At 43.3% G+C, this 17,652-nt stretch overlaps 1 protein-coding gene across 12 annotated transcripts; it reads right to left on the reverse strand.

The window, feature by feature from the left end:
- Positions 1–1,117: 1,117 nt before the first annotated feature.
- Positions 1,118–17,625, reverse strand: LOC149353529 (uncharacterized). 12 transcript variants are annotated; one of them, XM_089582629.1, is made up of 10 exons: positions 17,372–17,625; positions 16,996–17,041; positions 16,790–16,810; positions 16,666–16,685; positions 13,398–13,506; positions 9,586–9,752; positions 9,437–9,498; positions 7,032–7,127; positions 6,039–6,174; positions 1,118–3,004 (listed from the first exon to the last, which is right to left on the reverse strand). In XM_089582629.1, exons 1-10 carry the CDS (start codon positions 17,443–17,445, stop codon positions 2,902–2,904), a joined length of 834 nt encoding a protein of 277 aa, XP_089438755.1. In that variant the 5' UTR covers positions 17,446–17,625; the 3' UTR covers positions 1,118–2,901. The 12 variants fall into 12 exon arrangements, with proteins under 12 accessions (XP_089438755.1, XP_089438750.1, XP_089438759.1 ...); XM_089582624.1 differs by having other exon boundaries at positions 13,398–13,578; XM_089582633.1 differs by lacking the exon at positions 13,398–13,506 and adding an exon at positions 16,189–16,222.
- Between the last annotated feature and the right edge of the window lie 27 nt (positions 17,626–17,652).

A 17,652-nucleotide genomic window follows, 5' to 3' on the forward strand; every position in this document is an offset into this window, starting at 1 on the left:
TGAAGGTGTATAATGCATTGATGTGGATAACAAATGCTGCAGTAATTGTCATTTTCATTACCACAACAGAGCTTTTAAATTATTCTGTGCACAAATTATCGGCATTGCAAAGCTGACGGCAACCAGTCTTTAAATGTAGTGGGTAAATTTTTCAAACAAGCATCTTGTTCAGCATATCTGTGCCAGGAAATAAGCTCTAGGTTCAGTCCAATTATCTAGCGCAAGGGTAGCAGTGCGTTGCATGGGCCCGTCTGCCTTTGACACTGATGGATGGAAAAACATCACTTACGTCGCATTGCACTGCTGCAAGGCTCAGTATGGATTTAACAAGAAATCATTTATAATGTAAAGATAAAACCACTGTATAGATTTTCAGTTTTGTCACAGAAAAGCTCTGAGTCAGAATTGAACAGTATGGACACAGCTGGTGAGCTAAATGTCATTTATGAAACAAACTTTGAAATTATACTCAAGAACTTAACTGAAAACACATGCAGCCAAGAAATAAAATGGCATAATAATTGTAGAAAGTAACTGTCATAGGAAGCAATAAAAAAGCAAGGAGCCATTCTGAATTTCAGTTTAGGCCACACTGTTATACTGCATCCAACTGTTCAGTCTGTTTGCATTAATATGGATGCATCACTTATAACAAATAAAAAACAGTTGGATGCCCACTGAAGCCAACCTGCATGGAACTTTTGAGAAGTGCAGTCAGTGTGCATCGTTGCTGCACCAGTGGTCACCAAGAGGTTAGCCACTTATATGTCACGTGGTAACAGGTGCACCCCAAGCAGTAAGTGGCAATTTACAAAAGCGCCCCTGGCAACATGAAGGCCAAGAAAAACCTGCCCGTCAGAAAACTGTGCAGTATTTTCCTCCTAAATTATGCACAGTACTACACCTAAATTTCTTCCAAGACCTTGTAAGGAGAGTTCCATATCAGGCCAATCATATCCAACCATACTGTACTTCTGGACAATGCTAATCTTTCAGAAAAACTTTTGTTAAAAATCCCTACAACATATATTAATCGCAGCACTGACTCTGCGAGTGAAAGCGGCTATGTAACAGTGCATGAGGAACGTCAAGTTCTCATTTTAGTTCAATGCAGATGCTAAAACTATCAGTTTATGGGAGGAACAATGCCTTGGTAGCACTGCTGCATATCACCAAAGACAGGCTGGAAGGAGCACTTGACATGGCACTAAAAGACAAAGATAACCTGCTACTTTCCCACCTCACCTCACCTTCATCACCAGCTCAGTTAAGTCCACTCGAGAACAAAGCCTTTCCTTGGCGGTGTCCAATTACCACCATCTTGTACTACTTTCATGACTCAAAAAAAAAAAAAAAAAAGACAGAGAGAAAAGAAGCTGTAGCTGCATGCAAAAGCTACCTTATCATAATAAATGAGGGCAACTTATATTTATGTAGAAAGAGTAATATGAAAGCACCAACATCACATCACTGCATTCCAGCACGCAATCAGCTGACTCTTAAATCCAAAGAGGCTCACTACTTTGAATGCTACGTCAATGGTCACACCATAATGAAGCTCACAGTGCTAGCCGACTCGGCTTTCCAGCATTTAGCCCATACCTCTTGTGACCATGGCACTGGATCAGCATTTAGAAAATTAGCATGCTAGTATGCTCTTATCGCCTATCACTATACACTTCTAGGTCATGTCTTTTTCAGTACCACCTATATATGTTCTCAACACAAGAAGAGATGCCAAAAAACCGTTGACTGTCACACACTGTACAGGCGTGACAATCAATCTTCTGTGTTATAAATTTTCTGTGTGCATTCTATGCCTTGTAAGTTGGGGTTCTTTGATTCGATACAGCAAGGAGTTGAAAGCCTGAGAACTACCTTTTAGGAATACATGCGGCAAAGGATAGTAGAGTGACTAGGACTAGCCACTCATAGACGATGCAATGTGAATGGCTCAAAATGTGATACATTAGAATCTTTTCTGAACACCACATAGATGCACTGTTAACCACTAGAATATAATCCATTAAAAATGTTTCCAGCAAATAAAAACAAGATCACTGAGGGAAAATACTTTGCCAGTTTTAAAAACGTTCGCAAGCATATACAGGAAGAGCAGCCTGATGCTCCGAAAATGTGACACACATTGCACGAAACCAGCCCTCAAAATATGTGAGCGAAAATGTGACCATGGGGGGCTACAAACAGTGTCTATGTGATATATTACTAGAGTGCAAAACTTGGGTAAGATGGCACACTCCTGGAAATCAACTAAGGATGCAGTGCTCTGGGCCAGCACAGACAGATGGGTCAGCTCAACGCTGATTTAAATTGCATGCTCTATGGACTCACAACTGTTACTTTCAAGTCAATGGAAGAAAGATTCTCAGTAACGACATTACATAAAGCAAATCCCAGCAAGGATTTCAATGTCTCATGCAGTTTACAAACAGTGAAAGCAGCACAAGTGCTTCTGTTTCACTCCGGCTATTCATTCTGATGAAGAGACATTGTGACAGCAGGTCACTTGTGCCACCAATTAACCGTTCAGTGGCTGAACCACATAGAGCTAGCATAGGTAATGCAATAAAGTTCACGGGCAATTAGCTTCTAAGCTTCATGGAGCATATGCACATGCCCAAATTGTGACATCCCAGGTCAGTGGTTTCCATATTCAAATTACACTGTGTCAGGCTAGCTGCAAAACTTTGGACCCACCATGCCAGCCAGGCACAGCACAACCACAGTACATAACCTTATGGCAGGAGAGGGTGAACACAAGAGTGACAGGAAGCAGTATCTGCAGTTGCCCATGCACAAGCACACAGATATACATACACACCAGAAAAATAGAGAACACAGTCCTTATCAGACTCGCCGGTCTAGGCAGAGCACAGACGGTCATCTGGAAGCACCTGATGGTTCTTTCAGTGCATCTGCAGTCATCTGTTCAATCTCAGAGATCAGCTGTTCTGTTTCCATGTCAAAGCCTCCAATCTGGACACTGCAGAAAATGGCATGAAAAGCAATCACCACTCTGTGCCCTATTATATGTAACTTAACCTTATCTCTCACAATAGCTTGCTGCAATCAGGGCCGTCATCCCACAAATAAATATGACAGAGACTTCAACAAAGGGATCCTCACTATTCTTCATAAGCACAGTGTTGGCCCATTTGTCAGCTGTGCTGGCTTAGCTGCAAGCTAGCAAAACCATAAGCCATGCAATATTGTGCCCCCCCCCCAAGAGAGCGTTATTGTTCAGTAATATTAGAGCATTGTGAAGGCTAGTGTAAGCTTTTGTAATGCAGCCGCTTAATTGTTTAACTTCTAGAAGTTCTAGCCCTTACTTCATTCAAAAACTGGACACTCATTCTTATGATGTCTTCAACTAGTCGCTTTATTCTAGTGCACTCTGAAGAGAGACCTCACTGGCCTGGTCAATATCAGATGCTTGTTACATTCGGCTGGTTCTTTCGAGCATCAGCCTCCACCATGGAGCACTCTCATGCGCACTGAACGAGAAGTCGGAGCGTCCGAACAGAACGGGTCATGTATGGTACACCAATCAGAGCATGCACTGGCGTAATGGTGGTATGTGATCACATGCTTGCAGAGTTTAAAATGGCTGTGTTATGGTGTTTTGAAGCTCTGGTAGTAGAGTTTCACAGAAGCTTCAAACTGATGAATTTCATCAGTATGTGGCAGAGTTTCAGCTTATTTCTTCGAGGTGCATAGCAGCGGTAATCACAGCACTAAACGTGCAACAGCAGTGTCTGCAAGCATAAAAAAGGCTTAGTGTGAGGCCCTTTTTGCAGCGTCTTTGTGCTTGCATTTTTGAAGGTGCACTTTTGTGGCTGTGCTTGTGCTCTGCAGCGAAATTCTTTTGAGGCTCACAGTAATAGCACCCGCTGGTGCATCTATACAGTGAAAACTTGAACAGCTCTTCGTCAGTGAGTGCTCCAAGAATGAAATAAAGATTGGTCTGACAAAAAAGGGGACATGGAATAACTGAACTCTGCCAAATGCCGCTAGAGATTGGTGCCAACCAAGGAGCTTTCACACTAATATATTTCATTTCCATCATGAGATGGCTCTGAGAGCAGCTCGTATAATCGGCTTGTCGATGCCTCCTCCAGCTCAGATTCGTAGTTCACCCCCCAACCTGTGCACTCTGAGTCACAAGGTCAAAAAACCAGTGAAAGATGCTATTATACTCCCTTCGTACATACACTCATTCCCTGTCCAAGGCATAAGATTATAAATGCCCCTTCAACTGGGCTTTTTCAATATCATAAATCTTGAAAGGCTCATGCATAGTAACTACTCAAAACATGACTCTCACACGAACATACTGGAATGCACAACGTCAAGCTACTAAAGCTGTGAAAAGAGTTCAGGCTAGGATTTCCTTGCTCCCTAATAACAGACATGCTTTAGGCCTTTTAGGGCTCCTAGATTTCCACAATTCCACGAAAAAACGCAGATTTTAGCATTTTTCACAAAATTTCGCAGAACTGCTTTTCCATATTGTGTTTAGGGATGCCAGCAAGAATAATAATTTTTTCAACAGCGCATGCTACACAAGGACACAAGACGAGGAAACACACACACGAGCGCTGAACTGCAACTTTATTTGAGAAAAGGCGCCAACCCCTACATATATACCCTCAAGGAACCGCCCACAAGGGAAAACCTAAAATCACTGCACGTGTCAAGCCACAAGCAAGAAAAAATATTCAAGAGTTAAGCATACAATACAAGGGTGACCCTTGTATTGTATGCTTAACTCTTGAATATTTTTTCTTGCTTGTGGCTTGACACGTGCAGTGATTTTAGGTTTTCCCTTGTGGGCGGTTCCTTGAGGGTATATATGTAGGGGTTGGCGCCTTTTCTCAAATAAAGTTGCAGTTCAGCGCTCGTGTGTGTGTTTCCTCGTCTTGTGTCCTTGTGTAGCATGCGCTGTTGAAAAAATTATGAATAACCAACTAGCCCGTGAGCTCACCCTGTTCCAGCAAGAATGACAGAATGATGGGGATCTAATTAGTTTAATCATGCGAAGTCTCATGAAAGGTAAAATCTGGTAACGAAGTCCTGCTGATGCCTTTTGCGCTTGCTCCCCAGTCCACTCAAGCAAGTGCACCGGCTCTGGCAGCAACGCACTTGTATGAGAAGAGTAACAATACTCGCGCCTGTTGGAAAGCAATGCTACCGTGTTTGCACGAATATAACAGGACCTTTTTTTTTCACCATCTGTTGCAGAATACACATCGTGTTGCATTTTGAACGAAGCTACGAATTTAGAGCAAATTTTTTTCCCCTGTTCTTTGAGGTGCCCACAGCGAGCAGCGAGGAAAAGCCAACTTCTCAACAACTTTGGGCCATCCAGGCGAAGCGGGTCGTTGGGAGCGAAGGCAGGAAATAGCCGTTAGTGTAGGGAAGGGAAAAAAAAATGCGACTGGGCACAGAACCGGGCGACACGAAACACAAAGCAGCGAGGCAAGAAGAGACGGCACGGCGACCGTTGCTGTGCGAAAGGCTGAGTGGGGGGCTTCCCACAGAATTTAAAGATTATTTGTTCTCAATTTGCGGAATTTAAAATTGTTTACTCCAAAATTTTAAGGGCCTTAATCACATTTAACTTCATTACAATGAAAACAAACAAAACATCACCACACTACACCTCTAATCACTTTTAGTTGTAATCCCTGCACTACAACCACACAGGACCAGTTAAATCATTGCCCCATGATGTCAAGCAACTTGTTTTTACTTTCTGCAGAGACTGTTTCTTTGTGCACTCACATTATCCTGCACTGACTTCCAACCTTAAGCACAGTGCTCACAGCACTTTACAAATGTAAATAAATACATTTGTCATGCATTTCTGCCTTTACAGCGTGTGTTATTTCATGTTCAGCACAAAAGAACTAACAGGTGAGTAGCTTAACTTCCCGGAGAAAACAATCCGGAATACACTTCCCCTTTTACGATCACATCATGCAGCTTTTCTAGCCGATAGCCAGGTTTTGACATACCTTGAAAGGTCACCGTCCCATTCAAGGTCATTTTCATTTGAGAGCGGAGTTGAGTGGTTGCTGCATGTGTCTGCACCCGGTACATACACAAAGTCATCATCTGCAGCCGATGCGCACTGCTGTGGTGGTGTCAACCCTTTGGAAGGCGTAAAGAGAACGAAGAGATGCGGAAGGCAAGTTGAAAAGCTGATGAACATGCTACTAGTACAAACTCAGCTACAGTAGACAAACCAGCTGACAACTAGGCAACTGAAACAAGCTGTGCTACACGCCAAGGCATGTTAGAATGGTCACATAAGTGGTTTACCACCGATGACAATTCTAATACAAACGACATTTTCTGAGCAATAATAATGAGCCCAAGGGCAATGCTGGCATTGTCTCAGGCCGGCATAAGTTGCACAGAGAGCTTGCAATCCAGCCAAATACCTCCTACACACTATCTACCAGACTTTATGACAAGTGGAATCACACAATGTGCACTGTTCACTTAGTTGCCATGTAGTCTACGAGGGAGTATTAGAATGCAGCCCTACTGTGATGTGTTGGTGATGACCACCAAACCCATGCCAAACTTTGGTGTCTGTGCTTCAGAAGCAGCTGCTTATAACACACAACAAGCCACACTACACTGACAGCAAGCTCAGCACACATCCAAAATTTAGCACTTCCGCTGATGACAGCCGGCAGACCACGCTGATGGCACGAAGCTGCCACAGCTGGCATATATGCTTCTACTGTAGATCCTAACCCTACAGGGCAGAATATGGCCATCATGACAGGCAAGCACCCAATACAGTGTGACAAATCATGATAAACATTGCATGGGCTTTGTAACAAAACTGGTTCTGGCAATTCTTCACCAAATCAGCGGCAAAAGCACAAGCTCCCATCCCCCATTTCAAAAACTACAAATCAAGTTTGTAAACATCACCAGAAAAAAAATCCCAACATAAAACACAGTATTCACTATTAAGCCTTGGATGCCCTTACCGACTTCATTCTCCCACTCCAGGTCAAGCGAAGAATGTGGGCTGCTGTTTAGCCGTTCTCGTTCTTTCTCCCATGTCTTGGCATGAAACTGGGGGCCTACAATTTGCATACCCAAGTCACAACCTGACATCACTGACTCCGAGTTTTGTATAACAGTACTTACCAGACAAAACAGCAAGCACTACCGAACAGAAAAAGAAAAATGAGACACCAGTCAAACATTGCTGCTGCATTATGTGGACTTCATGCCAAGCAGCAGGATACAGTAAAAGCTTGTTAATTCAACCCGCATTAATTCGGAAATCCGGATAATTCGAACCACCGGCACGGTCCCGGCCAACGCCGTCGTATACTTGCTAGTTCAAACAGACTCCTGAAGGGGGGCAATGTCCAGGTATGACCAATGTAGCAAGCGATCGCCGAAACAGCCCTACTCAAGCCTGAATTCCATGCTGCAGAGTCGCTCACGCACTTCTGTGCCCACAACAGCGCACCTGGAAACGAACAGTCGGCCTCATTTTCGAGAAGAGTCTGATTGCATAGTTTGGGTTTCGCTTTAGTGAACTTCATGTAAGACGGCAGCGACAGCACCTCAACCAACCAGCATTAGCCAGCCAACCGACCCCAGCAGCGTGCCGCTCAGAGACTGATTGGTGCATCACTGTCTATTCTTTACCCTTCTCGCCAGTTTGGTGCCGTCTGCGTGATTCTTCTGCTCTTCCTGTGCACCAAAACTATGCGCTCATCACATGCCATTCGTTGTCATTTGTGAGGGGTGTGACACGGTAGCGGTGGAACTACACTGCTACCGTGTCTCACGATGAAGGACCATTCTGAAACATTTCTGCTTTGATGCTCCAAACAATAAGCATGCAATAAAGCCCTGATGGACATGTGAACAATAGTTGTCATGTTGTTCTCATCTCAAAAGCAGGCAACTACTGCCCGGTCTTTCACAAAGCAAATTTACCATGACGCAAGCTGTTTTTGCCAGTTTTTTTTTGGGCTCATTCCATAATTTCAACATTTTCTCCAGTTTCTTGAAGTGTGAATTAACGAGCTTTCACTGTACTGCAGTTGAATGGCACAGACACATGCTTCGTTATTCATACGGGTTGGCCTAGACCGTAATCAACGAGTGCAAGGCAGCAATAAAACAGGAAAGACGTTAGCTCTCACTGGTGGTCAGCCATGACTGTCCATGTTTTTCGTTCAACTGTAGGTAACAGCAAAGCATCTTGAAATTTCCTGATTTCGTCAAATTTTCCCAAAGCTATCACGCTGCATAATGTGACAGAAGTCAAGTGCTGGTGCAGTGCCATGACGTGGTAGCTGGTTACAGCACACACGAGTATGAATTATATACAGCTTACTCAAAGTCATTACAGATCGAATTTTCTAGCACTGCAGACTGGCCCATCCAGTTGACTGGAAGGGACAGTCAGAAGCCAGTCCAGTAGAAGCCAGTAGACTGTCCCTTCAAGATAAAACAGTGCCAGTGTAGGAAAAGAAAATGTCTCATATAACCTCTCCACAGAATGCTCTAAAATAGTAATGATTACAAGCCAGTCCTCAATTATCACGACACGATTAACCCTTTTGAGGACGCATGAATGTCCATTGGCAGTTTTGCAAGGGGCTGAGAAGGTTTGAATTAGGAGCGATCAATTGGACTGATGCGGAGGAAATGTGATAGCATGCATTTTTCTTTCACTCGCCCATCTATTCCAATTCTGGGTCCATTGTCTTTCACTCCCCAATCAATCCCAATTGGGACTACGCAACTAAGTAAAATGTGCCACATTCATAGGTTGCGGCATGTCTTCAGACCCCTACCGGCGCAGTGGTTAAGTGATGCTCCACTGCACCGGCAGGTGGCTCTTTGAACCCCGCCACCGATGGGGCTTGCGAGACCTGGGTTGCTCTTCCCGAGCAGTGCGAGAAAGAATAGCTCCCCAAGTCCTCATTTTTACACAAACAGTTCATCAGGAGGCTGTCTATTCTGCATGTAGGTCTGCTATTGTCCCGAGTCATTTTCAATTTCTGCCAAGTGATTCGTCATCCGGCAATTACCTCCTCCTCTACCCTCAAGTAGAAAGGAGGAAATCTTCCAAACCGCACCTGCCATGGTCAGCGGGTGGAGGCTTCACACGGACGACGATCACAAATTTTCACCTCCATGGCCCTCCTAATACTACTGCATTGAAAGCAGCGAATGCACTTAGGATCTAAGGCATTCAATGCAGACAGTTCTAAAGAGTGGTAGTGCATAGGTGGCTTCACTGACATATTCTTTCTCGCAGGGCACAAACGTGACCCAAGGTTTGCAGACCAGGAAGCAAATGCACTAAATATGAGAGGTATGACAAAAGCCACTAGTAGGAGTTGGCAACAGTGGCACTCACAGCTGGGTAGGTGTCCCTGACCCTGAAGTCTCGTCACATTCAGGATTTCCTCTTCTCCCGCACTGCAGTGTCATAAGAAAAGAAAAAGCGCATGCTTTTCAGTTGGACAAGCAAACTTTCTCATAGAGCTTCAGGTAGAATCAACGCACAGGGCCCAGGCACTGTGATCAGCCCCAGTCCAGTTGTCCTCCTTGGAAAGCCTTGAACGCATGACAACCCGTTGGCCCACAGAAGCTGGAGGGACCTCGACAGCGTCTGGCTGCTGCATCTTGGCCTCTTCTTCCAGCTCCAGGGCATCCTCTTGGTGAAAGGCCAGCTGCATGGGTGCATTCACAAGTCAAAATTATCAATACTATCTTGATCTCAAACCATCAATATTATCATCCTCAGCCCAGCCATGTCCCATGCAGATCAATAGCCTCTTCCTGTTACCTCCAGTACCCCTGAAAAAACTGTCACTCCTTGCCTGGCTAATGTTTCCTACGAGGTATCAACCTGACACTATTTCTTATTGGTGTCCTCTCACACCCCTCATGAAGGACTATAGTTGCTGTGAAGTCCCAAGACATGTGCTCCATGTGCTACAAGTCGTCTCGCAAGATGTCACCCAGTGTGTGCGTAGTCTCCTCTAAGCCAGACCACTCCAAGCAAATCATTGTATTATGACATCATCACCCTCCATTAGTACCCTCACTCTCCTTCCCCTTTCCCCAGTGTGGAGTATCAGGCCAGGGTCACCTTACCGCCGGCCAACCTCTACACCTTCCCTTTTCATTAAATTGCTTTCTCTCTCTCCAACCCTTATCTTCAGCAAAATCATGCATACTTCAACGCCTTGATTATGCAGTGCCTGTGACGATCGTGGTGCGTCTACAAAACCATATGTTTTTTGTGAAAGCCATATATGAAAGCCATATATAGGAGCTTGTTACATCCTAGATTCTTTATGGTTTATGGGGTTTAAAGTCCCAAAGAGAATCAGGCTATGAGGGATGCAGTAGTAGAGGGTTCCAGAAAATTTCGACCACCTGGGGTTCTTCAATGTGCACTGACATCGCACAGTACACGGGCCTCTAGTGTTCCGCCTCCATTAAAATGTGACCACTGTGGCCGGGATCGAACCCGCGTCTTTCGAGTGAGTAGACGGGCGCCATAACCACTAGGCCACCGCGGCGGCTTCTAAATTCTTTATAACTTGACTGACGGTCTGAATGCAGCCTATTCAAACGTGACATCCCTTCCAAAGACTAGCCTGTACCTTGGGTCACATGAAATTGGATATTGCCTTAATTCTACCAGAAGGTATCTTAGCAAGTGTACTGCGCACAAGATACAGCTAATGGGATTTTAATTCTTAAGCTGATGGATTGAAGTATAAAAAATTCTCATAAACACAACCTCGGTTAACCTTAATCCCCGCACATCTCAAAACTGCGGGAACATTCGGTTTAACAGATCCACTGCAAACAGAAAAATTTTTTTCTCAATACATACATAACAAAGTAATAATTCTTTGTATGTTTTTTCCAGTTAGATAAAATTCTTGCAGTAGCCCCCCAGCCACCAGTAACTCCATGCAGTGGTGCTCTGTGCAGAGCCAGACAGCAAGCAAAAATAAGATAACAAAGAAAGGCTTCTCAGTGCAGCAGTGCAAAAAAACAGCCGCGTTCCAGAAGCACATGGACATTGCAGCTTGTGCAGTCTCCTGGAAGCACACATGCATGCGAGCTTGTGTCACACTACTGCCACAAGCCGCACCAGTAAGACACAGTGCACTTTGTAATTATGTCTGGTCTACTCCACACCCATAGAAAGTCAAGAGCTCTTAAGGAAGGTCGAAATACTGTTCTATTCTAAGTGTATGCTGGCAAGCTACAATAAGACTGAAATAGCTTGCAAATTTGGCATTGCAAGAAAGTACACTTAAAAAGTATCATAAAAGATGGTGACACTGATAACAACCACATTTAAATGATCACGATTTTGTGCCATAGCAAAAGACACATTAAACAGCACATGAAGATCAGGAAGATGCTCTAGGTTAGATGTAAAGAGCTCACAGAGCAAACCTACAGGTCAAAAAAGCTGTCATAAAAGCCAAGGCGGAGAAAATTTTACTGAAGTTGAATGGCGTGCTTCCACACACTGGTAGATGACTCGGCCGTTCCCACCACTGACATGCACTGGGCTGGTCTTTCTGTTTGTTGCCGACAAGGCTGTCACTGTCGACAAGGCGACCTGCTGTGATTGGACACTAACGCAGCTGAAGAATGACTGAGGAATACGACTGCGGCAACATAACCAATGTGAATGAGAGCAGCATTTTTAATAATGGCTTCTTCAGGAAATGCCCCATCTACTCGTGGTATGTGCACAGGGAGCCAACAGCATGATTCAGGTTACAGTGTTCTCATGGGAGAAAATATGATAAAAACCAACAAACTAAAGCTGTTAATGCCACAGCTTCTGAAATGTGAAAAAGCTACCAGCCATCTACATGGCCATGGATGCCCAGTCACTTTTTTTGAGTGGCAGCTGCGGTGCATGAATTGTCAATTTTTTAAAGAGAAGGGTTCTTTTTCTGCTCAGGGCACAGCCATGTCACCAGACATTCCACCATCTACCTAGAGCTCCTGCCCATAAACAAGGTAAGCAACCTCCAGCCAGGTAATAATGAACAGCTTAAAAAAAAAAAAAAAAAAGCCACTACTGTTAGCTCTATTACAAAGGATGCAGTTTTGCGCGAAGAAGGGCCAAGAGATTACCACCAAAGTTGTAAAAGACCTGCACTTATACAAAAGTGCTTGGAAACAAGTGAATGAAGCTACAACTGCCAATTCTCTCCACCGTGCAGTGCTTGCTTTACCTGAACACTCGCTGCAGGACCAGTGTAACAATGGAGACTTTGGAGGTGATTAGCCTGGCTTCTACACTGAGCAGTAACATCTGTATGGGCATGAAAGCCTGTCAGCATTCAAGATGTGCTGACATACTATATGGCTGACACTAAAGTTATGCTAATTAAGAGTTTCTTAGCAGACTTCCACAAGCTTCCGGCGACAGTGACACAAATGAGACTAATATCCTGGAGCCTCTGCCAGTATCACACAATGCAGCCGATGCTTGCCTGAATTTCCTAGTGTACCTTTTCAAGGGACGTGAAGGCAGCAAAAGATTTTTCAGTGAGCGAGGCAGGATGTCAGTTTTTGTGGAAACACACTAGATTGCAAATCAGTGGCAAATGGTCACAGAAAGGGCCAAACAAAAAAAAATTTCATGAACCCATTACTCTAGGTAGTGAAAAACTCAATAAATGCTCTTTCTGCCATCACCTTCTCAAGGCAAGGCCATGTCATTCCCTGCTTTAAAGTAGGAGATAAATGTTAGCACTTCCTTCTCAGGTACACTTTTGACAAACCAAATTAGTTTTCACAGTTGCTATGAGTTCATATTAAAGGGAACCTACTATACCAACAAGCTTACAAAAAGCCCGCTCAAACAGACAATGTAAATATCCCATACCTTCACAGCTGCACCACGGCACCAGCACCAACCTTTTGTAGAAATGTACCTTCCACCGCAATCAATATATTCGAAAACATTGCTGAAACAGTAGCCTTCCTCTGTGATTAATGCATGTCAGTTGGTACCTTCAGTTAGTACCTTAAAACCACATTCTACGGCAAATGAGGTGCGAACAGCACATTTTAGCACAGCATTTTCAGCTGCTGTTGGCTATGCCCTCTCAGAATTGATCCCTGAGCAGGAAAATAAATCAATGAATGAAGCAGATGGCAAATGCAAGCTTTGTCCTTACTGTCACTCAGAGAGGCTGCTTCCATGAAATTCACTGAACTCAACAGAACACTGAACAAGATCCTTTTGCACAGTGGCAGTGAGGCTGTGGTATTACACTGAGCCAAAGACCCAAATGGAAACAGCTCCAAAAGTTTTGCGATACCTTTTCAGTAATGACGTCGTCATCATCACTGATGCCAGACAGGGTCAAAAGCTCATCATCTGACGTTGACGGCTCTTCAAAGCTCAAGTGATAAAGCCGCAACTGCGCACTGCAGTTGCAATCACAGCAAGTTTCAAATGGTTCATGGCACTCGGTCAGAGGAAGTTCAAGGCTTTGCAAACTGAACAGAAACAAAGCAGAAACAAAATCAGACAAAACTCAAAGTGAAGCACACAGAACAAAGTAAAATTTACAGAAACTCATGAAAAATGGTCAGGTTTCTTGAAAGAAAAAAAAAAACATTAACAATTCTGCAATAAGTTTTGTGCCAGAACTTCACCCAGAGACAAACTAAGGTCTACAAATAAATTTTATAAAGCCAACTCTTACGGAAGGTGAATGGCAAAACTAGAATCCAAAAAAGCTGCTATCTACAGAAAGAAAAACCTAGCACAATAAACAACACTGCTAAGGATAATAGTGCACTTAAGCGACCTGAGAGCCTTTACCTACCATACTCAATCAAGCCTACAGCATGATAGCTATATTTTCATATATGTTTGCCAAAACCAGTCACTGCCACAGCCTCTCATTTGAAGCAGTGCATGAGGCACCTACTAAATAATTTTAAAATTTCCAAGAACAGCAAGAAGAAAATAAAATTGTTTCGTATGGTTACATTATATCAGATGGCAATTTTTTTCAACAGGATATAAAATTCTGCAGGGCTCAATAAATAAAAACAACGCACGATCAATACTACACAGTAGGAGGCAGAAAGCTCCCAAAGTTTGAAACATAAAACATAAATGCAATCAACCCAATGTCAGGTGCAACTTAAGAACCGACACTTATGCACTGAATTGTAAGATCCTAAATTAGAGACACTGCGAACAGCTCCATGCAGTTTTTGTTCTCAGTAAACATGATTTTCTGGCTCATTCTGGCTATGCTGATGTTTGTCTAGTAGCAAATGATGTGCTTACTGTCGAGAAAACTGGATTCAAATATCCCCCCTCCATCAATTCCAACTTGTGACATCAAGACTGAAAGGATATTCCATGATCACCATTTGGAAAGGAATGGCGGTATAGCCCAGACTCGGAGATCCACACGCAAGAAACTGTCTTGACACACCACAGATGTCTTGCAAAAACGGGCCAGTGGTGAAAACACCTCTATTGCATTTTCTTACCTTTTTCCAGCTTATGAAAGCTCTGCTGCCAATGAAAGTAAAGTGTTTGTCATTAAAATATGGTAATATATAGGCTAACTAGAGTCTGTCCTCAGTGCCCCTTTAAAAACCTGCATTGCTTTAAAGTAGTTCTCAATGCCGGTGAGGCTGAGGTTCACAAGAATAAAACTCAAGCATAGTATTTCTTGTTATGACCTAGTGCACACAGGAAAGTACTGTAACCCCACTATTCAGTAAAGCTTGCTTAAACAACATTTTAACTGATGGAGATATGTAAAAACTGTCATTTAGAAAGTTGCAATGTTGACACGCTGCAACTCTCGTCTAGAGGTAGTGACAGCGACTGTAGCCTCACCCAACATCATGACAGCAACCAGTAGAAGTGCACCGCCACAAATGAGCTTTTCAGAGGAGGCACTCGGCAAGCACACACTTTGATTTTCACAGTGACTGTTGTGAATGTTTTGTTTTTTAATTCTAAATAACAAATATTACAAAACCATTCCAATAATGCCATTAGAATATCCATCATTTTATAACAAAAAAGGTGCCACTGGCAATTTTTGTGGTGCTACGCAACATTTCAAAAGGAATTTTCCAGATATTTTCAATAATTAAAAACTTCACTGAAGTCTAAATAATTACTAAGTAAATAAAAAACAGTTCCAAGTGTGCCAGGCAAGTGTCAAAATTATTCCTGAACTTCTATTCTTGAAAATTACTAATCTTTTCTAAAAGACTGGTTTAAGTTGTATGAAACACGACATATATATTTCGTTCTTGCAAATGACAGCAATCAATTCAGACTTGAAGAGTAGAAGCTGGCTGCAACAGCGGTTTTCACTTGTGGTCAAAAGATGATTATAGGAAACATCCTAAGTCAATGGCAGTACAACAGCATGCAGCATTGAGCTCTACTGTTACAACAGAACAACGCGCATTTTAACTGTGCACCAGGTAACTAAACATGCTATTGGCATTCACTCTACAAGTATAATAAGTAGTTTTTGGCTGTCTATAATGTACACTCCTACACAAGCAACCACAAAATGTCTGCAAAAGAGATCCACATGACAGGGTGGTGTGAGACACTGGCTGCCAAAATGATCATTTTGTTTTCTAGAGGATGAAATCCCTGTTGTGCAAGTGACAAGCAGTAAGTGTCAGACAGTCAATCCTTTGCACGACACACCCACCCACAGATCAGGTAAACTATGACACCATTAGCAAAAAATTGTCATGCCTTAAAGGTGCTCCAACAAATAGTCATACAGGAAAGCAAGTGCATGTAAAGAAAAAGCTGCCAAGGAGAAAGCTCTTCACTTAAAGCTTATTCAATTAAAAATGCCCATTAAAGAGTGCATGATGAAGTGTCCAAAGCATTAAAGCTTTGCACAGTCCCAGACAACACCTACGTATGACCAAAAGCAAGTAAAGAACAAGTGTAAGTACATTTCATTCCCTACGTTTTGAAAGGAGAACAGAAAGCACACTCATGCTGCAAAAGCCACCACACAAGGGAAACAAGTGCAAGAGCAGTAACACAAACATGCAGAATATAGAGAGCAAAGCCCAGAAGGATGTAGCACAACATACCTTGCCCTTTTTAAAGTTTAGCCATGATGATATACTAACAGAAAGAAGAAAGAAGGTAGAAACTGCATCAGACATGAGCTGCAGAAGCCACTTGAGCAAGAGAACATATAAAGCGGCCCAGCAGCACCAAAAAGTGAGTGCAAAGGTGATGACACTGTTGAACAGCAGCTCTCGAGGCAACACTTCAATGAAAAACAGAATAAGACCTTCGCAACTGCACAGGTACGCTCACTTAAGGGGCCAAATTCTAAATAACGTCAGCTCATCGCCATACAACAGGAAAGCAACACCAGGCACAAAAAGAATACACCAACTTGCTGCAAGAGTGCGATTTCAGCGAGCTGCTGAAAACGCACACAACGACCAGACTAGCCATAGAACGCATTCTTTTATCGTCCTTTTTCAGCTAAACTGAGTAGTGGGTTTTATATGACAGAAATGTTACACGCTTAATGACGAAAACACTGATGTGCTTACCTTTTAGGCTCACTAGACGACTGCTGGAATATAAAGGAAGGCAGGTTAAATGCATTCTATACATCTGTTTTGCTAATAAGAAACATCCTTAAGTTAGGCAGAATGATGACGGAGCACATCTCACCTCGTCAATGAGAGTTTCAAACTGAAAAGAGAAAGGAAAATCGAAAATTCGCGGCATGAGATCGGCGACCTGGCGACAACGCAGCTAAAAGGCACCAGACTCGTGCGTTACAAACTAACAAAGCCGTAGAATAAATTTTACGCCAAAAGATGCAGCCTATGAAGCGCAACTGCAAGTGCCCGCTGCAGCAACAAAATATTACTTACTTCGATGAGACTCGACGAATCGAAGTAACCGGCCGGTTTGACATGCCTAGTGGGATAAAAGCCAGTAATCACTTAAACTGTAATGCAGCACATCAGGTAAACTTTCTGTCTAGAAAACTAGCTTCGTGCCTAGCGGAGATACGACTACGGGATACACCGAGAGATCAAGTTACTTCCGCGCGGCAACACAATGCAGGAGAAACTGATCGACAGATCATATGGACAAAGTAGCCGTTGCACATTCCTGGTTCGCAACTCAAAACGAAGCGACTATTAATTTTGTTATACTACGCCGAAAAGACAAGAACAGACAATAAACTACGTAGGAGTAACAATAAAATAGCTGGCAAGCGGTTAGCACACAGTTTTCTCTTACCTAGCTCGCTTGCTTTGCTCTTTGCAGCAATAGCTGAGACAAGAGCCCATTCCTCTGCAATTACAGATGATCATCTAACTCCCCTTCTAGCAACAACCACCATAACGTTTAAATATAAATAGATGCGAGCAGCAAACCACAGGCAAAGTCAGCCGAAGCATTATCTCCAGGCGCATAGACAAAACCACCACAGCAACTCAACACCCCCGATTGGCGGCTTTCCCGCAAGCGCCAATGGAGTATTTGCAGCTTCCTGTCGCTGGCTTTGACTGACTTCCGTT

This window comes from Amblyomma mixtum, chromosome 3, assembly GCF_055824585.1.
Source record: "Amblyomma mixtum isolate Tamu chromosome 3, ASM5582458v1, whole genome shotgun sequence".
Lineage (NCBI taxonomy): Eukaryota > Metazoa > Arthropoda > Arachnida > Ixodida > Ixodidae > Amblyomma > Amblyomma mixtum.